At 43.5% G+C, this 16,840-nt stretch overlaps 5 protein-coding genes across 5 annotated transcripts; 1 reads left to right on the forward strand and 4 right to left on the reverse strand.

The window, feature by feature from the left end:
• Positions 1–1,286: 1,286 nt before the first annotated feature.
• On the reverse strand, positions 1,287–3,724 carry FOMMEDRAFT_22883 (aspartic peptidase A1). The gene is made up of 8 exons (XM_007269775.1): positions 2,831–3,724; positions 2,707–2,770; positions 2,640–2,647; positions 2,488–2,580; positions 2,003–2,431; positions 1,770–1,945; positions 1,651–1,719; positions 1,287–1,595 (listed from the first exon to the last, which is right to left on the reverse strand). The coding sequence occupies exons 1-8, from the start codon at positions 3,105–3,107 to the stop codon at positions 1,458–1,460; spliced, it is 1,254 nt and encodes a 417-aa protein (XP_007269837.1). The 5' UTR covers positions 3,108–3,724; the 3' UTR covers positions 1,287–1,457.
• A 344-nt stretch (positions 3,725–4,068) lies between these two features.
• Positions 4,069–4,803, reverse strand: FOMMEDRAFT_142707 (uncharacterized protein). Its single transcript, XM_007270057.1, has 2 exons — positions 4,347–4,803; positions 4,069–4,289 (listed from the first exon to the last, which is right to left on the reverse strand). Coding segments are annotated over exons 1-2 (186 nt in total). The 5' UTR covers positions 4,532–4,803; the 3' UTR covers positions 4,069–4,288.
• Positions 4,804–6,057: 1,254 nt separating this feature from the next.
• FOMMEDRAFT_187188 (pheromone-like peptide) lies at positions 6,058–6,243 on the reverse strand (the record flags this gene model as incomplete). The annotated part of the gene is made up of 1 exon (XM_007270058.1): positions 6,058–6,243. One exon carries the CDS (start codon positions 6,241–6,243, stop codon positions 6,058–6,060), a length of 186 nt encoding a protein of 61 aa, XP_007270120.1.
• A 1,410-nt stretch (positions 6,244–7,653) lies between these two features.
• On the reverse strand, positions 7,654–9,345 carry FOMMEDRAFT_160284 (acid protease; the record flags this gene model as incomplete). The annotated part of the gene is made up of 8 exons (XM_007270059.1): positions 7,654–7,818; positions 7,877–7,945; positions 7,997–8,172; positions 8,230–8,664; positions 8,725–8,820; positions 8,870–8,877; positions 8,935–8,992; positions 9,054–9,345. 8 exons carry the CDS (start codon positions 9,343–9,345, stop codon positions 7,654–7,656), a joined length of 1,299 nt encoding a protein of 432 aa, XP_007270121.1.
• Positions 9,346–12,198: 2,853 nt separating this feature from the next.
• Positions 12,199–14,614, forward strand: FOMMEDRAFT_112889 (P-loop containing nucleoside triphosphate hydrolase protein; the record flags this gene model as incomplete). Its single annotated transcript, XM_007270060.1, has 8 exons — positions 12,199–12,220; positions 12,276–12,653; positions 12,709–12,747; positions 12,801–12,929; positions 13,004–13,109; positions 13,165–13,269; positions 13,339–13,538; positions 13,593–14,614. The coding sequence occupies exons 2-8, from the start codon at positions 12,401–12,403 to the stop codon at positions 14,612–14,614; spliced, it is 1,854 nt and encodes a 617-aa protein (XP_007270122.1). The 5' UTR covers positions 12,199–12,220; positions 12,276–12,400.
• Between the last annotated feature and the right edge of the window lie 2,226 nt (positions 14,615–16,840).

Consider the following 16,840-nt stretch of genomic DNA (forward strand, 5'->3'; position numbering starts at 1 on the left):
ATATACCTAACTTATAACTACGGTGCGCTCTCGGATCTTCTGCTGCGCAGCAGCTACTACTAGTATGCAGGCATTTAGGATGTGCTGAACAATAACAGGTGGCACAATGAAACGAAAAGACAACTTCTATTCACTTGCATGGTCCAGACCAAATTATTCGTACTCGCCTCAGTGCAGCCTCGAGTCACAGCATTAGAGCTCCTATTTGGCATAGAATACTGCGGATGTGACTACCTGAAGGCTGAAAGATTGAACGTGCTGTGCCGCACTTCAGGTTATATTTAGCTTGATGGCTTCAAAAGCAGTTATTGTGAAGAAGGATGCCTTAGGGGGCAACTGTTAGGACACAAACATTTATCAGTATATATAGTGTGGACCAGGTGTCAAGCCAAGCTTGACATTGCACCCTTTTGGTGAAGAGGTTCTATGTATGGTCCACTATATATGGTAATCCCTCACAGCCACCAGTCTGTCAGCCCCTTTCAATGCTTTACCAATTATATAATATACCATCATAGCATTTTGCATTATCACTGTATCATAACTTCTCTTCTGATTGGCACTGTTGGCCATTGCAATCAGATACACATGTCAGCATAAGCTGATACATAAACACCACATCATTGCCTATTAGAATATATATGTACATCTTATGAAACAACACAGCCAATTAATAGGCTCAATTTGTTTTTACTATTACTTCAATAGACATTTTGAGATTCTCATGGCGAACAGAGAGTTCAACATAATGTAATACCTCAACCTTTGTCTTGTCAACTCAATACAAAGTCAACTTCGCGCTTTTACAAGACAAAAGTCTGTGGAAAGGAGGTTCCTTGTTATGCATGCATGTGCATTCCTTTCCAGCGAGTCTCTCTATTATACTATCATGTTAGTAACAACTGAGATTGAGTTCTGAACGGCTTTGGCACTGCTTTGCAGCAATCTGATGCTCGGGTTCGTTTATTATGACACAGCATCGTGATTCACAGCAAATCAAGTAGTAGTACGAGTAAGCTTAGATTATCAAATCGAGGTGGATGAATCATTGGTAGCCCCAGCCTCACCTGCAATGCTCTTCGAGGGAGCGTACTGCCACTCCAAGTATGTGGTACTTACACTCGAGAGAATAATTAACAACCCCGGCCTGACCGACACAGCCAACACCTAAGTGTCCGCTCTCTCCACTACTCGCCATTCGATGAGCATTGCCCCCTATAAGGCGATAGGCTGTTGCATAAAATTATTAATGGACGAACGGAAGCAGGGCGAGGCTTTAAAATCGTCGATGGTATTCCCCATTGCCCTAATGCACACATAACGATAACTTAAAGGATATTTACTTGGAAGCCGACGCGTCATAATCGTGATATCGTCACAACATAACACAAAGCAAAACAGAAGCGCGGGTCGCCGTCAGCCACCCCTTTCGAAAAAGCCTTTCACGGGTACAAAACTCAATTCGTCTCGTCGAACGTATGAGCCGTGGTCGCAAGCCCGACACGATTGTTCGTAGAATCAAAGACAGAATAGAAACGCTCGAGGAACGTCATTCCGCTTATGAAATCTAACCCACTGCCACCATGTTCTCCGAGCTACAAATTATCAAATCAGCACCGCTCTATGCGCCTCTCGAGATGTCAGACTCACATCTCCGATGATCAAGTAAATGCCGTCAGAGGTGCCTCCGATAGCGGCGTTGAGAGCACGTGGCCATGTCTGGGGATACTGTTAATTTACAAGCGAATATCGTGGCGAGGAAAGCTTACCTGTGCGTTCTTAGTGAACTCAAAGGTCGTGCCAGCGATGCTAAAGAAAAGGCTCTTTAGCTCCGCATAATCGTCTGGGGTGATCTTGAGTAGTCCGGTATTGTCGTCGTGCGTTGCACCAGTCATCGTCGTGTACTTGTTATATGCATCGGTCGCCAAGAGCGTCAACGTAGTACCTACGAACAGCGCCGTGAGACAACACTACAATATAGCGGGTGGTGATTATTATTTACCTGTGTCGACGATACCGGCAGTGGAAGAAAGAATGTCCGCGTTGCCGGAGCCGTACGAGATACTCTGGTCAATTCCGAAAAATTCGCTTGACGGTGAAGTCGACGTAATTGGTGCAAAAGTGATGGGTCCAGCGGTCCTCGATGTGTCTGCGCCACCAAATGTCATTTCTCCGTTCGTATCTGACTGGGATGTCGTGGGCGCAAAGTAGATTCCCACAACCTTTTGCGGGATCTTTCCTTGCGAGAAGAGGTTGTCTGTCACGGTTGGTACTTTAGATGTGATGGACGGGAACTCGGTTCCTTCCGTAAGACCTATCGGCCCAATTCCCAGAATGCCGTCAACGCCCTGGAATCCTCCAGCTGCCAGTGCTGAACCAATGGTTTGGCTAGTAATAACCAGTTCATTGGTGAGAGTTACTGTGTCGGTGACTATTGATGCCTTAGCAACTCTTATACGATAGTCAATATTTAATCACAGGCCGTACATTCTAATCCAGAGACGAAACCCGAGCCGTATACGATGGTGAACTCTTTACCAGTGGGCTGGCCGGGATTGGATAGATTGTAAGGCTTGTCGGCTAGTGCAAGACCTTAGCACATTTTCTTTCAAAGAAATAAGGAAAGCAGGGAATCGCACCTCCCACCCTGTTGACAAGTCCTGTGTATGAGTAGATGTAATGCATGGTATGGCGTTTGTCCCTTACCAGGTATTACTTGATCCCGTGTCCATGATAAGGGAGTAATTCGTAGGCGGACTTCCTACTCCGACTATGAAGCAAAAGCAATCAAAAAGCGCCGTAAAAGGAACAAATCGCAAAAGCAACCAACCTTCAGCTGTATATATGACGGTTTGGTCAGTCACAGCAAGCGAGCCCTGACGCTTCTCGCGTTTGCCATTAGTGGCTAGAGACTTCCCCACTGCGAACTGATGTTTCGCACGAGCACGATCACGCTCGGCAAGATTGGGACCGGAGGCATTGAAGGAATTGACCCTACGAGTGAGAGCAAGCGAGACAGGCGACTCGTGGACTTGAATGAGGGGTGCGGGTGCGGGTGGGGCCGCTGCCACGAGCGTAGCCAGAAGAGCAAGCGTGTAGACGAGCATCGAAGTCAAGAAGCAACGAGTGACAAGTAAAGAGTGGAAGATAAAGGAGTGGGGGGTAGGGAGTGGAGGATAGGAAGTGTGAAGTAAGGAGCGAAGGGATGGGGATGATGTTCCAATCCCTGGTTGAGGGTGCCTTTTATAACTTGTGAGCAGAGGCTGACTAGCGGGTGGTAGCAGACAAAAATAGATCGAATAAGCTGACCACGTACTCTGGGTCGCAGAACTAGCGACAGAAAGCGTTAGTCGCGCGGAATGCACTAGTCAGCCATGTATGGTGATCATCGACGAGTGCCACTAGCTCGTTGTCGTGCTTTCCTTACTTTCAATAACATTTGGCATCGATCCACTTGCAACCATCACATCTTTAACAGAAGATGGTTTAACGCGCAACAGCGGCGGTGATATGTTGTATCGACTGGGAGAGACAACGAGTTACAAAAAACCATATGCATGTAAGAACGTGCAGTGACTTTCAGAGTAGTTCCGCCTCAACAACATTCGATCGCAACTTGCTCCGGTACGTATTAACAGACCGTAGGTATTCATGTTGTGTATATGGAGTGGGATTCGAAACAACGAAGCCCTGCTAAAGTTACAGCAGAAAAGACATTTGCGACGCGAAGCAACAGCAGAGAGTCCATGTACAATGTACATGATGTAGAGACATGTCGACAAGTCGTTTCACGCAAGCCACGTGAATCGTGACGTCACTGATGATATAATCTGAATGAGTCATTCCGTGATCTAAGGACTCTCAACCTTCACGTTCTATCAAGCGTCTAATTTTCTTTGACCAGATTCTGTACTCCAAAATTACAAAGAAGGCTTCGGGGAGCAACAAATTGAGGATCAGGCAATCGCGATTTCCGAACTTCTCGACGGGCTTCGCTGTACTTATTTTTTAAAATTTAAACAGGTAAGACATTCATGAGAGTAGTTCGTCCTAATGTTAACGATACAAAGCATAAATACATTATGGATTTAGATGTGCAACTTCTCAGGACAAGCAAACGACATCCAGACGCATCGAGGTACAGCCAAACGCAAGTATAAATCAAGACGGAAGTCAACCCAAACGGAAGCGACGTGTCCTGACAATGCACCAGGACGTTCGAACCAAAACGGAAACCCTTGTGCCCGACACACGAGACTGATCTGGATAAGCAGCGGTATGAGCGAAATCTTAAGGGTACGCCTGTCAGTCAAGAACAGAATGCGTAAAGGATGCGAGATACGAACTAGGCTATAACGCAGAAGGTCCGACTGGAGTAAGAAGTCTCAGCGTCCTCCGGTGTCGACTCGGTATCATCACATTTGGAAATGACGCAGAATGTACGACTACTGCCGTTACTCTCACGAGCGACGGGAACTCCGTTAGTTTCGGACGACGTCGCGGGGATCGATACGACTGTAAACGAATCCATGGCTCAGAGCTCAATGTAAGCTGATATCAGACCAAAGACGAAAGATAAGCCAGGGATGCGAGAGGATTACGCAGACCTATGTCAAAACACCCTGATGTTAGTCGCCTTATATACTTTCCCTGCGACTATTTTTTTTTTTGGATACTGTGCGGCGCAGTAGCTGTTGTAACGAACATATCCAGAATTTGCTAAGTCGCAGCATGCGCTCCTTCGCAACAAAAGGATCAACCAAAAGGTATTTGCGTCGACTCACACTGATAAATCATATTAGCTGCATTTCATGCCACCTATGTTTCAATAGGAACATTTCAACGCGGAACATGACTCTTTATCTGTGCTGTGTGCTGCGAGTCACATTATTTTCGACTCATTGTTTTTATCCGCAGTAAATATGAAGAATGGTGTTCGGAATAGCGGTATGAGCCTATAATATTATTGCTCGCTCATAGAATGCGAATCAGGATAGTCGTGCATGCAGCGGGCTCGAATGGTCGATCTGTACGAGTTACTTCCGTGCTCATGCTAATTGTGCTTACTTATGCTGCTCAAGGATATCAAATGAAATTTAGCCTGGGCCGTATAATGCAGATTGCGCCCCCGGAGACGTGCTTATTTCACATATTGAAACGGAACTTCGGAAATCTCTGCACGCTCTGCCGTGGTCCGTATTTTCACTGCCTCTCCCAGTGGTTATTCTGCTGCAGCGAGCTGGGTACATGGGTGCCAAACCATGTTGCGTTACGGATGTGAGCTGCGACAATCGTAAGCTGGCCAGTACCAAAGTGTTTTTGAAAATACTATCGGTCACGATGTCGATGAACCGTCTATTCCGTCTTCAACTCCACGAGCAATCGCGTGTGATCTGCGACCACGGAGTACACCTTTGACGAAACAAATTAAGGTTTTTGTCTGAGCGTAGCGCTACCTCGAAGGACGTGGCTGACAGGGATCTACGCTTCTTCTCTGCTTTGGATTAAGAAGTGACGATATCATGACTACGACGTGCTGGCTCTCAAGTAAATCACTCCTTAAGATCTCTTCATGATTACACGCATTGTCGGAGTGCTGGGGAAATAGTCATTGACGGTTCTAGATGATTAGGGCAGGACGTGTTGAAGATGAAGGCATCATACGATACAAGCTATGGATCAAGCGGGCAGACATTACTCGATGTGGTGTATTCGGCTTTGAAACAGGTATTTTACCAACGTTAACGGTTTTAAATACAGAATGTTACGAATATTTCAGATATACAACTTCTCAAGAAATGAAAATGACAATCAAACGCAATGGGTACAGTCGAGGGCAAGCATATATGAGTACAGAAGCCAAGTTAAATAATTGCGGAAGTTAAGCCAAGCAAAAGGGACAATATTCCTCGAACGTGCCCCAGAATAATCGAATCAAAACGGAAACAGTCGTCCCCGGAAGGAGAGATGGGCTTGTATTTAGCGGCCGCACGAATAATATCCTAAGGACGTGTCTATCAGTCGAGATCAAGGCATGAAAAGGATATGAGATACGAACTAGGCGATAACGCAGAATGTCCGGCTAGAATAAGAAGACTCTGCGTCCACCGGTGCAGACTCGATGTCATCGCGTTGGGAAATGACGCAGAATGTGCGACTGCTGTAGTTATTCTCGCGAGAGACGGGAACGTTGCTAGTTTCGGATGACGTCGCGGGGATCGTTACGACGGTAAACGAGTCCATGGTACAGAATGGAGTGGAAGCTGCCTTGCTGAAGGACGAACGATAGGCAAGGATGCGAACGTGCTACGCAAACCAATGCCGAAACGCCTTGATTTCGGTCGCCTTTTATACCTTTTCTATAGTTACGTTTTTGGATGTTTGGATGTTGTACGGCGCAGTTACTATTGTAGCGAACATTTTCGGGACTAAGCATATTGCAGCATATGTTCTTACAAAAAGAGACCAACAAAAGGTATTTGCGTTAGTCCACATCATCGAATCATATTTGCTACATTTTACGGCGTTTCTATTTCAATAGGAGCGTTCCAGCACGAAACATGACTGTCTAGCCGTGCTAGTGCTGCGAGTCACAATATTTTCGACTCACTATTCTCAATCCGCAGTACATGTGAAGAATGACGCTTCAGAATGGTAGTATGGGCGTATTGCCGTTGACTCACAGATCGTACACCGAAGCAGTTATGCACTCAGTGGTCTCAGATAGTTAATCGGCACAGGTTACTTCTGTACCCATATTAATTGTACTTATACTGAAGGATATCTCAATCAGCTCAGGCCATAACATGTAGATTATTCCTCTTGAGGCGCACTTATTTCACATATGCACACAGGTCAAAGATAATTGGCAGCATTATTTGTCCTTGCTGTCGGCCCAGGAGCTTGCGGCCCAGGAGTTTATTTTGTGCCCGTGCAAGGGCCTGTGCGGATCACCATCATGAAACGCAAAGATGAATAGGATCTTGCTCATCTACGATCTTCTGCACGTTTGTAGACGGTGAGTCGGGAAATTCGGGAGGCATTCATACACAAGAAAAAGAGACAATAGAACATCCACTCATGTAACACTAGTCAGTGGATTAATTTGATTACTTCCCCATCCTGGCACTATGAAGAGACGGTCTCTTCAGCCTCACCACTTCATAGAATTGCCCTCGTTTTTATTTTCACACACATTCATATGGTCAGTTACTGACCGTCATCGCACGTATTGATCCATATAATAGTGAGAGTAGAAGTCGTAGTTTCTTAACAAGGTTAATCTCCTGCCACCTTCCTGGTACAATTTTTGCTTAATTAGTTGGAACATACCAGTTAAGCATAACAATATTGCACAAAGTGGACTTCTTCTAGACGTTTTATGAGGTCAGGTTCGGTCCTGTAATAAATTCGATTGGAAACACACGCGGTTGCAAGTTGCAGCGGAAATGCACATATATTCAAAGCCAATGGCGACATTTTCTCCGACTCCGATGTTCTTGTACATTCAAGAAAATCAGGCTGAAACCCTAAAAGAATGAGACCAAAAAATCACGAAAACATTGGCCCCTTTGCGTTTTGTGATTTCGTCACATTCCAGCAAAATATAAATCGAGTCTGAATCCCTGTCAGCCACATACTTCGAGGCATCGTTTATGGATTGTTTCCGTTCTTATCCTTCATGTTCGTCTCGTCAAAGGTATGTGCCGTGAGAGCAAAACCGACTTGATTTTCCTCGGAGTTGAAGACAGTGTAGAAGCGCTCCATGAACGTCGCCCCGTTAATCGCACCTATTGTGCCCCCGCCAATGTTTCCTAACTGTATAATTATCAGAACCAATTCGCAGGGGCGCAGGACTCGAGAACGGAATACTGACATCTCCGACTATCAAATAGATCCCGTCTGAAGTGCCTCCAATGTCGGCATTGAGAACGCGCGGCCATGTCTGAGGATTCTGTCAGCACATAGAGCGCCCGATTCTCTGTAGAAAGCTTACCTGCGCATCCTTAGTGAACTCATACATGTTACCACCAATATTGAAAAAGAGACTCTCGAGGATTGCATAATTGTCTTTTGAAATTGTAAGAAATCCAGTGTTAGAGTCCAATGTTGCACCTGTCAGAGTCGTGTACGTATTGAAAGCACTTGTCTCCAGAAGGAGCAACGTAATGCCTATGAATGATACAATTGAATTCTGACACAGTGTAGAAGATGCGGAATTATACTGACCGGAGTGGATAATACCTGCACTGAGAGGAAGAACGGTGGTTGAGTTCATCGAGCCATAGGAAATCATTTCATCGATTGCGAAGTATCGATTTCCTGGTGAACTCGAGGTGATCGGTACGAAATTGAGCTCGGAACCAGGAAGTATGTTTGTCTCGACGATGCCGCCGAAGGTCAATTCTCCGTTCGTGTTTATTTCAGCCGTCGTAGGTTCGAAATATACGGACACGACTTTTTGTGAAATCAGGTTCTGAGAGAAGAGATTGTCCGTCACCGTCGGGACAGGAGACCCATCGGGGATTACTGTTCCTTCTGTAAGATCTGTCGGCCCGATACCCAAAACACCATCAACTCCTACAAATCCTTGGCTTGTTTGAGCGACACCAATACTTTGACCTTCGATTACAAGATTTGGTGATAAGGACACAGTATCCGTATCTATTGATGAAGCCTTGGGCATTTAGTAGATAATTTCCATTATTAAGTTACAGGACGCACATTCCATTCCGGTGAAGGAGGAACCCGTCAAATAAGTGACTTGAACAATTGAACCAGTCTCTTGACTTGAGCTAGATGGTACATAGGGTTTTCCGGCTAGTAGAAGCGTCAGTGCATTTCTTCTAGAAAAAGCATAGAACGGTACCTCCAACCCTGTTGACAGTCTATGCATTAATAGACGTAGATAACGATATTAAGCCTGCTCCTTACCAGGTATTGCTTGAGCCCGTGTCAACGATAAGGGTGTAGGGTGTGTTTCCAACATCGACTATGAAACGAAACTTATTAATATGTAGGGTTCGCTGGAATGACAGACAAGTTTGAGTAACCAGTAGCCGTATAAAACAAGGCGGAATTTGGTGAGGCGGCGCTTGGTGAGACAACGCTTGTTATATCAATCGAGTTTTGGCGCTTCTCGAGTTTGCCTTCGGTAGCTGACGACTTCCCTGCGGCAAGCAGATGAGCCACGCGAGCGCGATCGTGTTCAGGGATGTTCGATCCAGAAGCATTAAACATGCGAGTAAGCGCAAGTGAGACAGGCCGGGGGCGCATCTGTGCGACAGGGGCAGGCGGTATCGCTGCCACCACAGCAGCAAGGAGAACAAGAGGGTAGAGTAGCATGGTAAAGAATGATGATTTGGAAAGGAGTGGTAATGAAGGAGTGTGGTGGAGGAGTGGAGAGAGGTAGGGATGAGGCTTGCACGTTTGTCAAAGGCTTTTTATAAACCTTACAGGGCAAGGCTGACTAGCGCGAAGTAGCGACAAAGATAGCTACGAATATGCTAGCCACCTACTTGTGATTTTTGCTTTAGCGACGGAAAGCGTTTATCGCACAGACTAATAGTAGTACTGCGCTAGTCAGCTATTTGCAGTGATCCTCGTGTCGCGTCGCAAAGCTCGTCGATGCCATGGTTAGGAATTTTAGATTTGGCAAGGCGATCAATCCTAACATGGCGAAAGCAAAAGAACAACAACTAATTAGTTGGTCTTCCACCATGGTAGTCGAGCTGTAGGAAGAAGCAAACCTTGTTCAGCAACGAGCCCGTGTCAGTGGCACGTCCGATTGCAACACATTTTACTACTTTGTCATGGCTGTACTGGCAGTTGTTGCAGTGAACATGTAATGCTTCTCTAAGGAACCGGGTCGTGTACGAGTCAAGGGTAATAAAGCACTTAGCATAAAGGCGATTGCTGGATCGGAAGTAACCATAATCAGGATTCAGCAGCGGCGAGACGTGACAAAATGTCACAGTCACAGAACAGGACGTGACCGTGTCATGCGTGTCGGTACGGTATGGTAGGTTGTGCTGTTGTCTTACCGTCCTCACAATGGGATCCCACGCCAATGAATCAATCGTAATTTTCTACGTGACTGACAGTACTACAGTTGCTCTGAAGCAATGCTTCAGACGTTATTGCAACACCCTGGCCCGCCTGTGAAATCTTACTGACAGGTCTTGGAGGTTGCCGATGTACCTCTGTTCTGGAGACTGGAAGCAGATCGGAAATACGCAAACCTCATTCTCCTCGTTATCTGATCTTGCTTATCAACTTCCTCCAATCGGATATGTGATTGTTGAAGCAATAGTAGAGTTTCCCTGAAGATACATCGAGTCGAAATCCAAGTAAAATGGACCCGAATAAAGTGGGTATCTCCTTTAAACGGTTAGGACTTTCGTAGTACTGACAGTGAAGTTCGAGAGGTATGCAATACAAACGGACAATTTGATCAAGACTCCATGCATGCTCGACTGGTTCTGAGGACGTCATCCAACCATACACTCGGATGAATGGACTACGACGGAAATTACTACCCCTGTCTGCGGAAGACGAATCATCTGAATGACCTATGTCATAAATCATCTGTTCGTGATGTCATCGGTTGGAAGCTCCCTTACGTGGGGGTTAGAGGTTGCAAACTAGTCGATGACGCAAACGTCTGAAGCGAGGATGAGGCCTCTGCATTCGCCAGTATAGATTCCATACTTGGAGCTTGGTGAATGACGCAGAGCATGCGGCTGTTGTATAAGCTCTCTAGAGATGTGATTACTATTGAACCCATAGAAAATTTTAGGAATTGTCATGAGATCCAGGAAGCCCATATATAATCTGTCAACACAGGCAAAGAACAAACAATACTCAAGGAGATGAAATCGCTGAGACGATCCTGGTGAGCCACCTCGATGATTGGCGTGTTATTATATTCTTTAACATATTTTAAGCAACTACACAGTCGGGGAGCCATTAATACAGGAAAGACAATTTGCAATAAACCCGGCAGGGCTGGGTGAGCACTTTAACACTTACGTTAAACCCAAAGGCTTCACGGAAGGACACTTGCACTGGTACATATCATTCCAGTCACAATCACCTACAACATTCCTAACAAAACATTTTTCACTACAAAAAGTGATCCACTGTTGCCTATCTTGTCTCCTGACGCTACACCTTAAGTAAAGGTATGCTTATCCTACTGCCTGTTTAACCGCAAGTTTATGAAGGATGGCACTTTAGAATGGCGAGTTGGTCTGGTGACAAGAATTCAAGCTACCATTATGATAGTGCATCAACATTCTCGGATCCTGCAGTAGGACTAACGAGCAGGTGGTTGTGTAAAGAGGTTAGTTGTTTCCATTTGCTGCCGTGCTCAACTCGGCTCTGGCCATACACTAAGGAAGCAAAGAATCAATAGTTGCTATAATGTGCAGAACACGACCCTTCAGGTTCGTATATTTGATACAAGGATTGACTTGCTTTTATAGTAGTATTTGTTCTATTCTAGTTAGTTTTGTAGATATTTGCTTCATATCGATATCGATCGATGTCCTATGCTGGACAAAAATCAGTAAAAAGTGCCTTCATGTGATGTAGGAAGGAATGTGCTAGTGAACAGCCGAACAGTGAGTTGGGGTCTTCGGTCTGGATTCATGCACAAGCCGAGCGAGAATTCAAAACTTAAACTCTAGAAAATCACAGCTAGTATATACTAATCTATCCTTATTACCCATAGTTTGGCTTCCTTCTGCATATATACATAGTAAAGCTTCAAATACTAGTGTTCATTAGCTTTCTGATTGAATGAAAGGCAGAGGTGTAACTGAGCAGTATAACAGTATTAATATTTTATAACTTAATGTAAAAAGAATATTTGGTATACAAGGATGATACCTTCTATATTTTAGGATACAGTAAAGAATCACACTGAGAATGCTCTGAGACAGACTTGGTAATTACAATAACTGTCTGTGGCCTGTTAAGGAAATTGGCCTTCAGTTAAATCCCGGCACATCTTTTCCGCATTTGCAATTGCCTCTATCTTTCGAAGTCGTTCATTCAAAAACAGGCGATTGCCATCTTAGTAATACATTATTGCGTAAGGTGCTCTAATGTGAGAAGTTGAGAACGTGCCTCGAGGTAGACAGTTCGCACAATTTTCTTCGACACGCAAGGCGACGTCCGACTTTGTCACTCTGCCATGGACGTCCATTTTTGTGGAGTACGTCTTTTTTCAAATTGCTTGAAGCGCCTCCCATTCAACTGTCTCGGAATAGATCAACTAGGCCTTGTTTTGCTGTACGGTAATACACTGTCACATTACTGATGCCAAATAGACATAGAAGGCGAAGGGGCAAACGTGGTTATATAGGCACCATACTCGAGGCAGTAGAGTTCACCCATGCTCAATTCTTCGACTGCACACTCTGGATCTCCAGCCGTGTTGCAAGAAATCTCTACTCTAGATGCTGCAGGGATCCTTCTCACGTTCTGGAAATTTCTTTTGTCGTCACCAACACTTCGAGAAGGTACAAGAATTCTATTCTTTGGGGGTATCCTTGAAGGATCACGAAGGCTTGCTGGGATGGTGTGGCAGAACATTGTCGATTTCTTTTTCATAACTGCTGAGTTCGAGGATAGGGATGAAACATTCAGTGAGCAGACATACTACATCCTGGTGATTCGGCTAAGACATACCTTGAACTATAGCGTGGATGATGTTTTGGCTCTCACGACAGCCGAAGTGGAGTGCGTATCCAAAAATATCTAAAGTCGCATGACTATCAACACTCATGGTGCAGACAAGTTGCGCAGCATTCGGGTCACGACTTTTCGATATGGCCATAGTGGAGTTTCGGACGTGGTTCCTGGAGAGATTGAAGAGAGACATGATGGTCGGTCGCGCCGTCTGGCGTACAATCCCTCCCACAGTGAGTCATTGTTCAATATGAGGTTCGACATGCACGAATTATTTGACCAAGAACTGGACATTTTCTCATATTAGACAAAACAATAAGTTTGTGGTACCGTGGAACGTGGATGAAAGTGAAAGTAGTCCAAACACAGGGCGACATGTGGAATAGGCGAGGAGACGAGCGACTAATTATCAGGTGATTGGTCTGTCTGGAATGATCTAAAAGATAGTATGTTGAATCGTGGGCTTAGTCTATGTACTCGTAAAACATCCAAACTTGACGAACTGCTGTTGGAAGCCAAGCGTAGCTTCAAGAAGCATTCTGAGGGTAGAATTAATATCTATGTTTCAGATACGTACGTTGAATCATCCTCAATGTCGTTAACCTTACGTTCGTAAAGTTGAATATCGCTCCCTCTTACTAGGAACAATGATTGGACGCTCGCCGGATCCCGTCCTAGACGTCGATTATCGACTGTTGTTCTGGGCGCAGGCATAAAGGAGCGACTCTTAGCTGATGCGAAAGACTTCATCGCCAGCGAGAACTGGTACGCTGACCGGGGTATCCCATGGCGCCGAGGTTACCTTTTTCATGGGTCACCAGGGTCTGGGAAAACGAGCCTCAGTAAGTCAACCTTCTATTGTCATGGGCTGTGATGCTGACTCATAACTCACCAAGTACACTGTCTAGCAGGTGAACTCGGGCTCGATATTTATGTGGTATCACTGTCAAAGAAGTCTCTCGACGACTCGACGTTGAATGAATTGATCTCGAAACTCCCTCCGAAGTCAATTGCTTTAATGGAAGATATTGATGCTGCCTTTCTGCGAGGGATTACACGGGAAAACGATTCTCTTGGAGTGCCTCCAATGCCTGGTCAGTCCCCTGGAGAATTGGTCGAGCCTTCGGGATCGTCAATGTCCCAGATGCCGATGCAGGCAGCAAGTAGTGTCACCTTAAGTGGTTTATTGGCTGCAATTGACGGAGTAGCTGCCCAGGAAGGTCGCCTACTATTCGCAACGACAAATAAGTATAACGCACTTGATCCAGCATTAATTCGTCCAGGCCGTCTTGATGTTCACGTTCGATTCGAAAATGCAGGGAAACGGCAAGCTGCAGAACTTTTCTGTTGCTTCTTCCTTCCGGATTCTGGGATTGACGAAGGGCTGGAGTGTGACGGGCAGGCAACATATGATTCTCTATCAGAGACATCATCCCCTACCGCTGTGAACTCTCCTGTGGAATCGCCTCGTGCCGTGTTGTTCCCAAACGAACCTTCCAACACCATGGGTGTCGTCAGCGATTGGACAATCTCTTCGATTGATACGGAAGGACCCCGAGATCACCATCCAGCTGTCTCTAGAAAACGAATCAGTCATCTAGCTCACAAGTTTGCAGATCAAATTTCTGAAGGAGAGTTTTCCATGGCTGCTTTACAGGGATTATTGATGCAGCACAAGACTGAACCGTATAAAGTGCTTGAGGAAGTGGAGACATGGATTATGAATGAAAGGCGAAACCGTGCAGAGCGTGAAGGAAAGGTATTAGACCAGAGTTTCGAGGAACAGGAGGGTACACAACATAAAGATAACAATATAACAGAGGAATTGGTGCATTCAAAAGAGTCAGCCACTCAGACAGAACCTGGAGACAATAGTAGAGAATTCTGGTCCAGTCAAGAACTAATATATTGTAGCTAGTAACACTTCTGTAATACATCTTTAGAGTTCTAGTTTCTAAGGAAGTACTATTTCTGAGTGAAAAGTATAATTAGGTATTATCTGAATAAGTAGTTAACAAACTAACTACAAAAGTTCTTCACCTGCTCAATTAGTAATATACAACACATCCTTATAGTCCTGAAGAGTCTGGCAACTATGTACAGTTTGTCTACATAGACAAGTACTTACTCTAATGTTTGTTATAGTTATTAACAGTAGTACAATTATATAAGAAATGAGTACAGGCAACTCAATTCATTACAGGTCTAATTAATTAAACTTGTTACAACTTTAAGGAGTCAACCAATTTTAATAAGTAACAAGTCTACTACTATTACAATCTACTACTCTTACACTCTCAGTTCTGTCAGTTCTGTACCCTTCTGTCTCAGAACTCAGGACTTCTGTCCCTCAAGTATACTGTATATAAACTATATGTAGGATGATCCCTACAGTAGCTCCTACTACTATCCCTCTCTACCTTGTTACTCTTACCCTTTGTCTACCCCTTTATTCTTTGTTTACATATTTTTGACCTTTTCACTCTTTATTCTTTGTAGCTTATTATTCTCTGAGTACTCTTGTATAGTTTAGTATATATACATGTATAAGATTAGACTGGTTCTGTAGTCTTAATCTTGTCTACTCTAGGTAGTCCTGTACTCTTAGGCTTAATCTATATACTCTATACTTGTCTTACTCTCTCTCTGTCTGTTTTACAAGTTCTGACTATGTTCTAATACTTACATTCTGTTATTTTTATTATGTAGAATAGTTGTAGCCTGAGTCCTCTTACTAAGCCTTTAGGTCACCTCTATACTGTTACTAACATTAGATTAAGACTACTCATTACTACCTTACAACTGTTCTACACTTTAAGTATTAGTATTTACTATTACACTAATCTCTTCTCTTTGTTCTAACCCTTTTACATTTTTAAATTTTAAGCTTTTTAAACTCTTTTAAACTTTTACCACTCTTCTTCTATTCATTACCCCTTTTAGTCTAGTATTAATCTCTTTATAGTGTAAATATGATCCCTTTTAAGCTAACTACTGTCTTTACTGTTCTGCCTGACTAGTAGTTATAAGTAGACCTAACTTAATATGTATAGACCTCTATTTAAGAGGCCTTTACTAACTATGTACTTCTAGTCTAGCTAGAACCTATTCTAATTGTTCTAGAGTCTACAACCTGTTTTAGAAAGAAAGTGTATGTGACCTACCCTTTAGACTTTAATAGGTAGTACTTTAAGAACTTCTAGTATCAAGTTAAACTATATGTAACTACTATTTTAACTAATCTATTCTCAGATCTTAATTATATCCTATTTGTCCTCTCCTTTATAAAGGAAGGCAACACAGCCACCTGGGCCCAGAACTGGATTGAAGGTTATTAGATCAGAAGTCTGATCTGACTTTAGAATAATTAGTCATATTCAGAATTTATAAGACAGTTTTAAGCTTTCTTTATTAATCTGAATAAGAGGTACAATATACAGAACAAGCTTATGTCTTTGTAACAGAGCAAACATTCTACTAATACTTTCTTTCAGGAGTTTGATATCCTGGCCTAGAAGGCAGGATTTGTACTCAGGTTTGATAATGTCCTTATTAGAATACTTGAAAAAGCTCTTTACTTAGAACTAGTTGACAAAATTCTTAGAGTAATACTAGAACTGACTACCTATACTGTATAAAAGACTTATACTATCTCTTTCAACTAAGCTGTAGTTTAGATATATTAAGTCTGTGTAGAACACTCTCATATGTGTTTGACTCTAACAGTTCTGAACCCTTAGATTAATCTGTCTGTAACTTACAATCAATCTGTCCTAATAAACATTAGAGAAGCTTAAAAGTAAGGAGTATACTTTGTCTACAGAAAGTCAGGACACTAAATTAAGGACTGTCTACAGAAGTAATAGTATATCTGTTAGGTTATTAGAGTAATAATGAGTAACAAGTAGGATTTGTAGAGAGAAGCTTTCTCTACAACTCTGAAAGTTATCTTAGAACTCTTAAACTCTAACTATATACTCTAGGATTTTGTAGAGGCCTAACAGTAAATACAGTACTAAAGGGCTATAACTCAGATTTATTAACAGTCACTTTTGATTCAATAAACACTGTAGGATTAGAAATAAATAAAGTAGATAAATGTAAATTAAGAAAATTATTTATTAATAAAGAACAATTGTTATTT

Source organism: Fomitiporia mediterranea (genome assembly GCF_000271605.1).
Source record: "Fomitiporia mediterranea MF3/22 unplaced genomic scaffold FOMMEscaffold_11, whole genome shotgun sequence".
NCBI classification, from domain to species: domain Eukaryota; kingdom Fungi; phylum Basidiomycota; class Agaricomycetes; order Hymenochaetales; family Hymenochaetaceae; genus Fomitiporia; species Fomitiporia mediterranea.